Raw genomic sequence first — 14,014 nt, forward strand, 5'->3', positions numbered from 1 at the left:
GAAACAACATGCTAGTATTTTAAAATACTGAGAAATAATTGAAAGGACTTCACGTCACATTTAAACCTCTCAAATGAACTTTATTCCAAAAACATTTCTCTTATTACATCCATATCTTTGTTAAACAAAAATGGAAATGGTAATGTAATTATCATCGTCTAAGGAAGATAAGTTAAATATAAATTAAATTATTGTCAGTTGTTAACAACGATGCAGCTTTGAGCTTTGTCATGTCTGCACGCTTCATAATTGGAGAAGCATTTGCACATCCAAAAAACACGGTGCAGGTGTGTCAGGAAAAAAAAAAAAAGTCACGTTTCAGAAACAAATCCCAAATCAGGCCAACATTTAATGGTGGCACTTGAACTAACCATAAGCAGAACTTATCTCATATTTGAAAAATCTACAAGCTTAACACTACTGGTAACTTAATCTGCTTATTATTATAACATCACTATATGTGCACACAATTGGGCAAGATCTGCAACATGCAGCACATGTAATCTGCTGAAATAAAGTCTTGTTGTCAGACAGGAAACGGTATAATAAGGAAGAGATACTAAACTCCCTAAAAAGCATAAAGTCACACTGGAATCAGTGTTTCATAGGTGGAGAAGAGATGGGTGAGGCACCGCCATCACAGGAGTCAGGGACCGGGCTTTAACACATGCACACTCAGCATTTTCTGTCCGAGGAACTGCCTGTGTGTGTTTTTTTCTGCACAAAAGAGATTTAATTCACATTTATCTTGTTCACAGTGCGTCACAATATAACTTTGTCACTTTTGGTCAGACTTCTTTCAATTAAATGGAAAACGCTAAGCACAGACTCTTCAACTGTACGTGCAGAGCCAAGAATTTAACCACAGTTAACTTCAGAAACTAAAAGATCATAGCTGACACCAAGTATATCACTCTTCACCAAACTCTGTTAACTTCTGTTAATGTAGCTTTGCCAGTAACCAGAACAGTTTCTGCATGAGTGTGCTAAAATAGGTCAAACTACGAAAATAAAACCTGTTTCTCACTAACGATTACCAAAAAGGTTAACGTTGAAGTCGGGATTTGAGATAACAAGAGTTCACTGCAATCATGCCTGGGTAAAATAAAGGAAGCCTTACCAGCATTTACGCAAAGATGAAAAGTGTATTTCCATTTAAATTGACTAAACTACTACAGGGCCTCTTATGTCTGTCTCCCATGGCTCACCAACTCCTCCATTTCTCCTCCACTTTGGGGAATGTTTGCTCTCGCTTTTGTAAACTTTATGACAATCAGAAATACCATCCAAAAAGCAGATTTTTGTAAACAAATGCATGTGAGTCTTCCAAGCATGTGAGACCTTGCTGAGTTAAATTGAACATTTTGTGCGCTGTGCATGTTGCTCACATTGGCAGGGTTGAGGGTATTCAGGCATCTGCTGGATGACACACTAAATGATAAAACTGGATGCACTCATGGTGCTTAAAGATGCTGCTTCTGATCAAAGCCCGTATTAAATTGTATCATTTCCACAGCTTGTGAAACTATGATGGATAGATCAGAAGTTTGGTATATTGTTGGACCAACATCATGCATGGGTGTACGATCACACTGCAGTCACTCAAAATCACATCACAACGTCCTTCGGTGTACAGCCCATAACACAACAAGCAAGTAGCTACAATGCCTATACTTCTTCACAGTCTTTCTTTCAATGCCTGTCTCTATTTTCTATCAAGCCTCTCAATTTCCATTCTGCTTGTGACCTCTCTAACTTTTCCTTCATTTTTTCATTCTTTCCTTCTTTCAGTCCCCCTAAATGATAGGTAGATAGATGGATAAGCGTCTTCTAATTCGTCTATCCACAACTCACAGCGTCTTGAGCAACAGGACAACTGCTTGGCTAGTAAGACTTAGTCGAAAAACCTTCTTTTGTCTACATTTCATTGGTCAGCTCATCAGCAAACTCAGCCATGATGTCATGCACCCAGATGTCCCTTTCTTCCTGTGAAGTGTCGACCAGGAAGACCGTCAACTTCCTGTCCCATGGGTTAGTGGCTTCCTGTATGGCCTCCAGCTGGGCCACAAGTGGTTTCTTCTCCACGTGGTTTCTGAAAACGATGGAAGCCTCCTCCGACCACTGCCTCGGCTTCACTCCTGCGGGTGGAGACAGTTATGAAGATGATGCTCTCTTTTATGTTAATGACATAATATTAACATTTAATGTAAAAAAAAAACCTCAAAACATTCCAAAATTGCTACTTGTAATGCTAAATCATCAAATGTTGTCCCTACATGTTTTCACCCAGAATTGGTATGAACCTGATGATATAAGAATGTTGTATATTTGAATCTTGAATGAGGTTTTTTATGTTACCCCAATTCTAGCCTTTCGTTAGATCAGACTTTAAGGTGCTTCTGATGACTTAAAAATGACTTAAAATCCTAAATGGGCATGGCCCGTCATACTTGTCAGGCTCTGTTTTTATAGAATAATCTCCCTGCTGACATCAGACAATCTGAGTCTGTTGAGTCCTTTAAATCTAAACTTAAAACTGCCTTAACCTTCAATCAGTTGCTTTTAATCGATTACTTCATGACCTTGTGCTGTACGGCAGGTCGGTCTAGGTATCAATTAATGTATCAAGCTCTACTAATCAAAAACCTTGTCTGTCCTGCTGATGAGATAATGGACTATTGCAACTGTTCTGATAACCATTGCATCTCTCTAACCTCTAACCACACTAATCAAAACATAGTTAGTGATTAGTGAGCTTTGTATTTTAGCCATGATAAACAAGGAAATAGGCCTTTTTCACAGCAGACATTTTGACTTGTCATAGTATAATGTTTGTCATGTTTGGAACGATGAGTTATCTGACCTTCCCTGTCTTGCACAGACAAACAGAGAATGGCAGGTATTGAAGCTAAAGACACCGTAGAGTTTCGGCATGAAATCAATACAGCCATCAGTCTCTACATGATGCTCCGCTCTACTCACCAGCCAGCTGAGCAGTGATTCCCTGGAAAGGCAGCTGTCTGAACTCCTTGATAAGAGGTCTGAGCTGGGTGCAGCTGACCAATTCATGTTTACCGTAGTCCAACTCATACACAGACACCAACCCATTAGTCAGAACTCCTTTCACTAGCACACGATGCCAGCTGAGAGAAGAGATGAAGGAAGAAAATGGATATATTTAGGCAGAGCACAACTGCTTCCATTTGGCATGTCAGTGAATATCCATTACAGTCAGAAACAAGACAGAAGGCACAACACGTACTTACTGACTCACTTTGATCAAATATTTACTTGCGCTGTCTGTTTTCATAAAATTTTATGAAATTAAATCACTGCTTAACTCACTTGTTCTCCACTTTAGCAGCATATATCTGATTCTTCTCTATGTTTAGTGGTTTCTCATCAGTCTTGTTGTAGTAAAGAATCATCTCTCCCATCAGCACCACCAGTTTGTACATATCTCTCCAGGGCTGCAGCACAAAGTGGCCTGGATGGCACGCCACTGATACATAGACATCTATGTTGCTTCCTGAGAAGAAAAATATTTGATTTAAACATGATTTTCTAGGCTACAGTAAAACCAAACACTAGACTAAAACTGCACTGAACTTGTTTTCAAAAACTAAGATTTCAGTTACCATGATTACCTGCTGGGGGCAGCTCTAGTAGTGGTGGCAGCTGGAGAGGGGATGAGGGGGATGATGGTGTCTCTGGTGGGCTGGTGGTGGTCGTGTTGCCTCCTCCGCCTACTCTGGGTCCGGATAGAGCCCTTCTGAGATGAGGCTTGGCTGGAACAGTCGTTGATGTTGGACTGCCATTGGTGGAGTCACTGGTGCTGGAGGTTTTGGTGAGTGTGGAGATCTTGACAGGGCTGTTTCAAGTGATTAATGAAGAAATTGAATAGATACATATTCTTTTTACTATTGAGAACACTTATATTATAAGAGGATTTATGACTGTTTAATTCAACATTGGCTAGACAGCAAAGGGAGAATACAGGTGAATATAAAAGCAGCAGAAACCTGTGGCTAGTCAGGAAGACATCTGGTTGCTGTTTGAACAGATCTGACTGGGCCATCTGATGGTTGAGGCTGCGGGCCGGGTCGTGGAAGTTCTTGTCAGTGAACAGGTGGACGTAGACGCAGCGCTTGTTTTCATCCACTTTGGCAACCTTTGGGGTGAATGACAAGGTGAATGTGGTGAGTATAAATGAAGAAAGAATAACAGAGATAATGAGGATGCAACAAAGAGTAGAAGAGAAGGAGAAAGACAGATGAAAAGAGGGATGTTAAGAAATTACTATAAAAAAGTGATGAATAAAGAACAATGAAGGTATAACTTGAGTTACCTTCATGCTACAGTCGGTGGTATTGAGCACTTTCTCTCGAAGCCACTGAACAGTATCCGGAGTCCAGGATCCAACACTGACAGCCAGGTCTGCCAGACAGCACTTCACAGCCTAAACACAAGTTGTTGGATGTCATTTTCTCACATGATGTGCAGTATGAGGAAACCAGGAAGTACACAAAACTACAATATGACATGGCACAAATTGTCTTTGAATATTTAGCTACTCTTGACTGTCTTTCATTGTCTGTCCATCAAAGATGCTGACCTGTGGTGGGATGGCCATAAGGTCACGGAGGAACGGCGGTGGGATCTCTCTCAGCTCAAACACCTCTACAGATGCCTGGACACCGACATCGATGAACAGGATGTCTAACACTCTGCTGCCGTGCAGGTTGGTGATCTAAAAATAGAAATACAGACAGGTAAGCATGTATTTTTAATGGTTCAAAGTAGACAGAATATCCAACACAGTTTTATTTTCTATGGAGTAGATATTATTTTTGTTAGATTGATGATAGTTTCATGTATCTCTCTGCTTTCACTGTTGCAATCTTTAAAATTTAAATCTTGCCACAAAATCTAGTAGGCTTTGTATTGTAGAAATATGAGAAATAGCAATGAGCGACACAGACAATATTTTGGATGGTGATATACTTTCTTTAATTTTGATCTCTGCTCTGAAAAGTTACTACACCTGTGTCTGTCGTGTAATTGTGATTTTATTCCTTGTGTCAGTTACAGGTTAACATCAATCACATGTGAATATGTTTAATAATTCACAGTCAAGCTGTGCTGCCGGGAACAGTGCCATCTTACCTCAACACGGGACCATTTGCCTTTGTATCGAGCCAGACATCCTTTCCCACAGAAAGGTCTGGACACCAGGAACTCTGATGTTACCTGGAACAGAAACACATTCAGGTGTCATCATAGAAACCGTAGCCGTCATGACCGTTTAATTTGACTGTGCTTCCTTTGGATTAGTGAGGTTACCGTGTATGTGTAACTGCTGCTTTATGACTGCGATAAAATGATACTATAAAAGCTCACACAAATAATTCACAGGTCCACCCAGTATGCTGAAGGTGTACACTGTAATGACATCAAAGATTAGGACTTTAGATCTATGATTACTCACAAAAGGAAAGGCTTGTTGATGTTTAAGAAAATGAAGATAACACTATCTTACAATTATTAATGGTTAATTTAATTTAGAGAGTCTTGTTACCATCTTCTACATTCATGTTACACCAGTTGATTGATGACACCAAAGTTACATACAACAGAGGGAGTTACTCGTTACCCAAACAGATAAGGAAAATATAATTTTTTTTCTCAACTGGATAATGAACTGTGAAAACTATTCTCAGAGCTTTTCTTCTTCTTCCCCCGTTTTTCTCAGGCTGTGGAACTACTTCAGTATGAAAATATTATTACCCCTGAGAATGCTAAATATTTCAAACACACTGTCTTTGAATTTAGAAAATGCAATGCAAGCTTGCAAAATGTTCCTGGCCTTGGTAAAAAAAAAACACATTACCAGACTCAAAACTGTGTTTACTTAAACACTTACACAAAGTGTAATGACGAGCTTTAAAGGACAGCAGTGGCACATCTAGAAAAAGCATCAGCCGCACTGTGCTACTAACAGATTAAGTGGCTTAGCAATGTCTTAACTCCAGATTATCAACCTAATCTCAATCTGTCCACAACTCCGCCTGAGAGAAGCAACACAGCATGAATGCATTCACAAAAGGCTTTTGAGATAAATGTGTGAGTCCTCCTCTACTCCGTACTCACACGTACACACACCAAACTCTTAGCTGGATGATTCATTTTAACACTCATCAAGTAAAGACATATGCTTGAAGAAAAAGTACACATATGTAATATGTATACAGCTTTATGAAGGTCTATAACATGTTCATAAAGGTTTATAAAGGTATTAAGTACTCTTAGTGTTCAAAAACATGGAAATGGAACTACTGAGAATGAACTTTAAATCTCAAGTAGTTTTAGACACATTGATAACGAAATCAACAATTTAAAGATACCTTTGGTATTTGTTACATATGTCACTGTAAGAGAGATAGACTCTCCAACCCTCCTCCTACATAAGCCATGCCTCTTAGATATGAAAAGAATTGTATTTAATTACTACCTTTACTAGAATATGTCCGTTTGTCAACATGTGATGTCCTCTATTGTGTGCTATGTATCACTATATGAATTAAAAATAACAAGACTGTCAGTCCTCCCAGTTATGATCCTGTTTGTTTACACAATTATACTAATATAACTAATATTATGATTTTTTGAATGTAAAAAAGCTACTAGTTTTCATATATTAATTCACTGCACACTTTAGTATCACCAACTAAATGATATTAAATGTTTTTATAGATCCAAAAAGGCACAGAGACTTCAAATGAAGCATTGTGTTAACCTGTGAGTGGAAGTACGTCTCTATATTCTCCAGTATCTCATTCAGCTTGGCAAGGCCTCTGGAGGGCAGCTGACAGTAGATGGTCCCATCGGAGCAGACGCTGCTGACAGTCACGTTCATATAAGCGCTGTTGACCTGAGGAGAAACATTGATAGGAATGTAGTGTTCTGTATTCTCTCACACACATAAACATGTATATAAATTTGGCTCATGTACCTGTAACGGACTGGCGAGCGTCTTGTCCTGCAGGGCTTTCATGCAGGCAGCGTTGATGTTGACATCATCATCCTGCGACGTGTCGTACAGTACGACAAGAGGGGTCTGGCCTCTCTGTAGGATCTCAGCCAACAGGATTCTTCCACTTGCCATTGTCTCAAATTTCTTCAGAACAGCAGGCTCCTGGCAGAACGGCTCCAGGCCTGAACACACACACATAATAATCGTAGCACATGGGAAACATGAGGAGGAGACAGGAAGGTGAAGCAAGAAAGTGTTCCTTTTTCAATTCATGTTCTTTTCTTTTTAAGATCATTGACTTTTTCGGATTGACCTGATGTCCATGAGATTCAGACTCACCTGCCAGTTTACACTTGGTCGCCTGGAAAGGCAGTTTGAAAAACTTCTCGTGCAGCTCAAACACTTTGGTTTTGCTGATCACCTCTGCAAATCCATGATCCACATAGTACACCTACAGAGCCAAAAGCAAAAACCACAGGGGTGACTAATATTTTCTCTCACTGCAAAATCTCACAGTTCACCTTCTAACCATCCCCGTTTATCAAACAAATCACTCTTTTTCTTAAAGGTCACATTTGATCTTCTTTCTATTTGTTTATCCTGGCTCATTTGCACGGCCTTCCATGATAAGTGTCCACTGTTATTTCCTGTTTTTGACCTCTCACCTTGACCTTGTCAGTCATGACCTCGCAGACTTGTGCCCTCAGAATCTCCTCCTCCTCCTCAGCCCTGACAGCAACAAGTTGGCCTGAGGATGGAGAGGCCAAAGGAGTTGGACTGCTTTTGTCCAGGCCGTAAAACTCCCTCATTTCATCCTCCATAGACTCCTGGGCCTGGGAGTAACCCTCGCCAATGTATCTGTAAGAGAGGAGGAGAAACAGGCAGTGAGAGATTTATGAACTGTTGAGTCTCAGCTCATTTAAACATACAGTTCTCTTTTACCTGAGTATGACTCCGTTGGTGTTGGTGGCTTCCACCACCAGTATAGAGGGGTACTCTTCTTTGGGGATCTGCAAAGAAGGCACCGCCTGGTTACTGAGCCTCCTCCCGAGCTCCTGCCTCACCCTCATGTCCTCCTCACTGGCTGAAGAGTTCCTCCTATTACAGTTCTCATCCTCTCCTCCTCCGCCTCCAGCGCTGCTACTCCTGTACAGGATGGCTCTCTTGGGGTTGTCAGGCATCGGGTAGTCAATGGTGCAGAAATCGGAGAGGAGGTGAAGGTTCTCCAGGACATGTCCGGGCAGTTTGGTCTTGTGAAATAATAGAAATATAAAACTAATTACATTTAAGGCTATTTAAATATGCATTTTCTTAAGCATTATGTAAACCTTCATCAACATCAACATATATATATATATATATATGAAAGTGTTTCAAAATGTTACTGACTTTGTATGTGTCTTGGAACAGCTTGGGCAGCGCATGAGCCCACAGGCCATTGGAGTACTTCACCAGCAGCTCCTCTAGTTTCAGCTTGAGGTCGGGGCTGAGGGTTGCAGGGGAGGATGGAGGACTAGGGGACGAGGAGGACGATCGCGGAGACTGAGGAGGGTTAGAATTGGAACGTGTCCGATGGGTGTTGGGGGGTCTCTGTTGGGCTGGGGACTGCAAGGGTTTGTCTGTAGGGGTGTTTGAAGTCGGGGAAGGGGCAGCGGTGGAATTTGGGTTAAGGATTAGCGAAGGGGAGGATGCAGTGGTCGGTTCCTTGGCAGGGTAGAGAAGCAGCTCTGATGGGTTGCTGCTGCAGGTTTTCTCTACCTAGAAGAATAAATGGAAAGGAGTGATTATACAGCAGTGTGACATATTTCCCCTCAAAAATAAAAATGTCACAATTTAGTCGATGAATTGTCTTGTTAATAATAATTCATTTTTCCCTTTAGCAGCCCTTGCTTGATGATCAATGCTATATGCAATACCTGGAATACTTGTATTGTGCATTCTTTTCTCATGTCTCATATTCTTTGGTGGTTCCTGTTTTAAGGATTTTGTGCATATTGTCTACCTGTGCATGTTGTGTGACTTAATTTATTGACTGGTCCTTTGGTCCTTTGCTTTCGTCACCCTGTGTGTATTCTGTACAACATAGATTGCTAATATACATAATTGCAGGTAAGCTGCTTAACATGTGCAATACAGTTGATAATATACAATGATATAACATTTGCAAAGTAAATTGGACAAGACTGGAAGAATATTCAAAATTAATTATTTTGATTTCCAGAGAAAAATGTGCATATAAAATAATTATTTGTGATTATAATCTGAAAACAAAATTGCTTCTTATAATAGTAAAACATAACAAATAGCTACAGTGAGGAGTATTTACAGTGCATATGTGTGTCCAGGTATCCAGGTCTTTGATGGCCTCAGTGGGCAGGTCCTGCTTGTACAGCTCTCTGTAGATCTGAGGCAGCTTGGAGACCCAGAAGCCGTTACTGTACTTCCCCAGGATCTCCTTGATGCGACCCTGGACCTGCTGAGGGTTGTAGGGCTTTCCTTTCCCTGAACCAATGTTCTCATTTAGATTCGAGGGTGCTGGAAGAGTGCAGAAAAATGCAGGAGAAAAGAGAGGTTACACACACACACACACACACACACACATACACACACACACGCAGGCAATTACTGCTTCCACAGCTTTGATCTTCCTGCCCCTGACACTACTGGATTACACAGCGTGATTTTCCCCAAAACAAAGGCACTTAAGTCTCTAGAGGGTGAATCAAAAAGAAAAATAGGTAGAGGAATGGTTATGATGCATTTTCAGAACCTAAGTTTTGCTTCTTTTTGCCCCTGAATCTGAACTGGAACTTCTATTAAGGTTCAAATGAGGCATATAAAAAGGGGAAGGAAAAAACAGAAAGACAGACCTTTAGGCTTCTTTTCCATTAATAAAACTTTAACCGCAAAAGTTGTCAGACTGTGGAGAATTCATGCTGACTGAGTTTTACTGACATCAGGTAATGAACCACATAAAAACATGAATACTGACAAGTGCCAAAGCTTTTTCTAATTTAGTTCGTCTTAAATAAATACACAAGCTTTGCGAGATAGCAGTCTAAATGGCAGCAATCTCTGCTAAATTACCCAATCTCTTTTGCAGCACACGCCTTGCTCATTTTGTCAACATGGATATCATATGAATATAATTTCCTTCTCACTCATGGATGTTTCTTCACACACAGGATGCACAGGCTTTTCAACCAGTATTGCAGCTTTAACAGTCTTCTCTGTGTGTAGGGGCCTCAAATACCCTTTAAAAATATGTGCCTCAAAGCTATGCAGTTTATTAGAGGCCAGTGTTTTTCCCCAGGCGGGGGAAAACACTGGCCGAGCGCTTCACAAACAGAGTGCTTCTCAAATCAGGCTACATGACAACAAACATATCCTTAGTTTAAGTAAAGGTTTGTAGGAGAGAAGTTAAAGAGTAGGGAGGCCAACCACACAAACACCTGAAAGCTTATTTAACTTGAAACCTTTTAAAATACACTTCATATCTACAGGAACATCATGTTTACAGAGATACTCAGTGGTGAGAACCAACTGAGATGGGGTTTATGTTATTTTCACAAAACTTAGAGACAGAGGGACATAATACTTAATAGATAAGACTGCACAGCGAGACACCAGATAGCTGCACTTTCTCTGGTTTAGTCTTAAATCTAAATCTCTTGGCCACCATTTGAATTGTCTGTTGTAATTTGATTCTTGCCAGAGTTTCTATTGGTTTAGAGGACAAAAAGCTACACAAAATGTATTTTTAGCGTAATAAAAAGGAGCCTGTCCTACTTACAACTAGTCTGTTGGGAGTTTCTGGAAAGGTGAGCGTGTACCTCCTTCTGAAACCGTGATGGGAGGGTCATCCTCTTGTCTGACCTGGACACAAAAGAACAGACCAAAGAGGAAGATTACTTTCTATGGGCTCAGGAAAAGAAGAAAATGTTGAATAGGACAGACTTTAAGACCTTCAAAACCTGTGACATATTCACATCTTTGAGTTGAGGGTTATTATGCAGTATCACTAAATTTAGTCTGAGGTGTTGCATGTCAGATCCTTAATCTCTTACTGTACGAGCCAGAGCGCACCCAGAGATTCTCAAAAAGGACTCATTACATCACATGGTGTGGTGAGATAACAGCCTGTCTGAGTTATGTACAAGATAAGTTGTTTTTGGATCGTCCTCAGTATCACAACTCATTAATCAAATTGAGACTGCATTGGTCTAGAACCATGGGTCATGAGAAACACAGGGTGCTGCACTGTATGTGACTGCAGATTATGTACTACTACTCTGACCTAAAAAACAACAACACATGGAAATATCTATATATTGTATAAAATATCCACCTTTATGTACAAATGACATGAGCAGATTTTCATTTCACTAGTCGTATCTTGTAGATGAGCACTGTTAAATGTTTGTACTGTTATCACTTATTCTTCCCATCCTTATCATGCCCCAATGATACAGTAGCTGCTTTGTTTAAAATGTTTACTGTTTCTCTTGTTTCGGCTCTTCTATGCCCTTCTTGTTCTTCTCAAAATCCACAATGGATACTGGCTTCACTACTGGTGCATAGTATATATGGGAAGATATAACTAAAAAGATAGAAATTTATTAAGATAGAAACATATTGCATCAGGATCAATCACTAGTGATGAGCCTATGGTCTGAATACAAACTCAATACTGTGTTAGGAGATAATTGCGTTACTAGGCTTCAGTTTGTGGCAATTTGAACAACTACATTTCATTGACAACCGGGCAAACTCCATCTGCAAAGGAATGATGCAATCAGGAGCTCCAGAGCAGCTACTAGCTACTAGACAGTAGCAAAACTGTTTTCTGAAGTCTGTTAGACTGAAGACTACACCTCTTCTTTTGATTTTGAAAAAGTAACCTTTGACTTGGACGTGAACAGCTTTGTTTGATTACAGTCACAAAACCCCACCCTCGTACTTTATCTCACCAGGCGGAGCCAGCATTTGCCTGAAGGACTACAATACTATCCTACCCAAACACAGTCTACCTGCCTTTCACCTGTGTTGTTATTTTAAAACATGTTTTTGTTATTGACATTTTATTAATGTTGTTTTGTGAATTTACCACTTGCACTGACAAGCATCCAATAGTCCACCTGCAGGCACACACACACACACACACACACACACACACACACACACACACACACACACACCCACAGAGTGATAACACAGGCCTGCGAGCATGCTGTCCAATGAAAGATCTAGAGGGATCCAGAGAGATGTGCTGATTCACTCTGTGTCGGTTTAGACGCGTTAATCTACAGGAGAATAGAGCGGGGATTAGAAAGGGCTCACATCCCCCCTGCTCTGGGCTCGTGTCCCCTGCCAACACACCAGGCTTCCCACCCTGCCGCCCCATTGTGCTGTGGAGGGCCACCGGCCCACAGGACACCCATGGTGACACAGACAGAGGACTGATGTCAGTTGTTTTCACAGTGGACAGACGAACAGAGCCGTGGATGGATGGAAGTGGGAGAACCAGTCAATGAGCTGAATTAATCTTGATTCATTGTTTGAGCAATGCAGATAGATGGATATCTAGCTATGTGAGATGGCTTCTTTAACAACAATGAATCAGGTTTTAACTCATTCTAGGTGGTGGTGGATGACAGTAGCAGTCTGAAGCCAAAATGTATTGGAATGGGTATTGTTTTTCAGAAAACGAAAAATATATTTGACAAGCAAAAACAAAGAGTTAGAAAGCAGAAGTGTGAGAGTGAAGGGAAGAGAGATACTGACAGAGACAGGCAGAGAGAGAACCAGAATAAACTAGTGCACACATCATCAGCCCAGTGCTGAATAAGCAGCAGCAGGGAGGCTGTTTGCACTCAGAAACCAACCAGAGTTCAACCAGGCTCCCATTCAGCAGCAGCCTATTCTGATTCAGCTCAGACCACACAGGTGGGAGGAGAGGAGGGGGCACAGAAAGAGACAGCACTGAGAGAGAGAGAGGGAGTAAGAAAGAAAGAAAGAAAGAAAGAAAGAAAGCTACATATGATGGACGAACTTATCCATTATTTCTGTCATTCTTATTATTTAATTATTTGAATGTTTTTGAAAAAATCTTGACTTGCTCTGATAACACCAGCAAGTGACATAAAAATGTAACTCACTGCTCTAAAATATCTTAAAATTATCCCCAAAGATAATTTTTAGACTTCTGTAGTTATCTTAGACAGTTGGAGGCATTCTGAAAGCATGTTGCACTGGACAGGGAGCCTACAGGAAATTAAGTTATTCTGAGTATTTAGGTCTTTGGTTTCCTAAGAAGTGTGGAAACCTGGTTGGTGACTTGTACTTATAATTGTGCTATAAAATCCCACAAATATGTAGAGACTGAGCTTTAGTATTGGGATGTGAGCTAAAGTTGGTCTTTTCATACAAAAGACAGTTATTTTTGTCTTGCACAAAACACTGTAAATTGATCAATTAAAATAATCTAAATTCATACTGTTATCTCATTTGAAGTGAAAAGTTACATAAGCTCCTCTGTATCCCTCTGCTTATGCCTGTCTATTTCTAAACCATCTCCATCACTCACTTCTCTGTAGGTGGGTTTCCTTTCCTGTTGGATGTGTTCTGATTGGACATCTTGTTTGGATGTGACCCAGTCTTGCCCTCCGACTGGCCATCCCTCATGTCCCTCGCCTGTTTGAAGTCTCCATGTCCAGCCCCGCGGCCGCCACCTCCTCCTCTACCTCCACCTCGCCCGCGGTGGTTTGGCTGTCTCAGAGAGGTTTGAGGTTTGGCTGTGGAGAAAGAAAAAGCAAACAAGAGAAGTAAAACTATGGACATACAGTATAGACACACACACACACACTGACTCAGCTAAACCTGATGCTGAGACAGGGCAGTGCGTCTGACAAGAGGGCACAGTGTCATAGATCGTTCAATATCTACAGACACAGTAAACCCGATGAATAACCTCATAGCTCC

General features: G+C 40.8%; 1 protein-coding gene across 9 annotated transcripts in view; it reads right to left on the bottom strand.

The window, feature by feature from the left end:
- Positions 1–59: 59 nt before the first annotated feature.
- tdrd7b (tudor domain containing 7 b) overlaps positions 60–14,014 on the bottom strand; it is a 24,828-nt gene continuing 10,873 nt past the window's right edge. For 8 of the 9 annotated variants that reach the window (XM_042400480.1, XM_042400481.1, XM_042400476.1 and 5 more), the window contains 17 exons: positions 13,620–13,827; positions 10,827–10,909; positions 9,360–9,568; positions 8,423–8,791; positions 7,976–8,283; positions 7,699–7,891; positions 7,373–7,484; positions 7,013–7,215; positions 6,797–6,931; positions 5,167–5,250; positions 4,616–4,750; positions 4,349–4,459; positions 4,023–4,171; positions 3,639–3,871; positions 3,346–3,529; positions 2,983–3,143; positions 60–2,138 (listed from right to left, as the gene is read on the bottom strand). In XM_042400480.1, the coding sequence (XP_042256414.1) occupies positions 1,918–2,138; positions 2,983–3,143; positions 3,346–3,529; positions 3,639–3,871; positions 4,023–4,171; positions 4,349–4,459; positions 4,616–4,750; positions 5,167–5,250; positions 6,797–6,931; positions 7,013–7,215; positions 7,373–7,484; positions 7,699–7,891; positions 7,976–8,283; positions 8,423–8,791; positions 9,360–9,568; positions 10,827–10,909; positions 13,620–13,827 (3,098 nt within the window). In that variant the 3' untranslated portion in view covers positions 60–1,917. The remainder of the gene's footprint in view (positions 2,139–2,982; positions 3,144–3,345; positions 3,530–3,638; positions 3,872–4,022; positions 4,172–4,348; positions 4,460–4,615; positions 4,751–5,166; positions 5,251–6,796; positions 6,932–7,012; positions 7,216–7,372; positions 7,485–7,698; positions 7,892–7,975; positions 8,284–8,422; positions 8,792–9,359; positions 9,569–10,826; positions 10,910–13,619; positions 13,828–14,014) is intronic. The other variant, XM_042400477.1, reaches the window with a different exon arrangement.

Source organism: Thunnus maccoyii, chromosome 22 (genome assembly GCF_910596095.1).
Source record: "Thunnus maccoyii chromosome 22, fThuMac1.1, whole genome shotgun sequence".
In the NCBI taxonomy this organism is placed as follows: Eukaryota; Metazoa; Chordata; class Actinopteri; order Scombriformes; family Scombridae; genus Thunnus; species Thunnus maccoyii.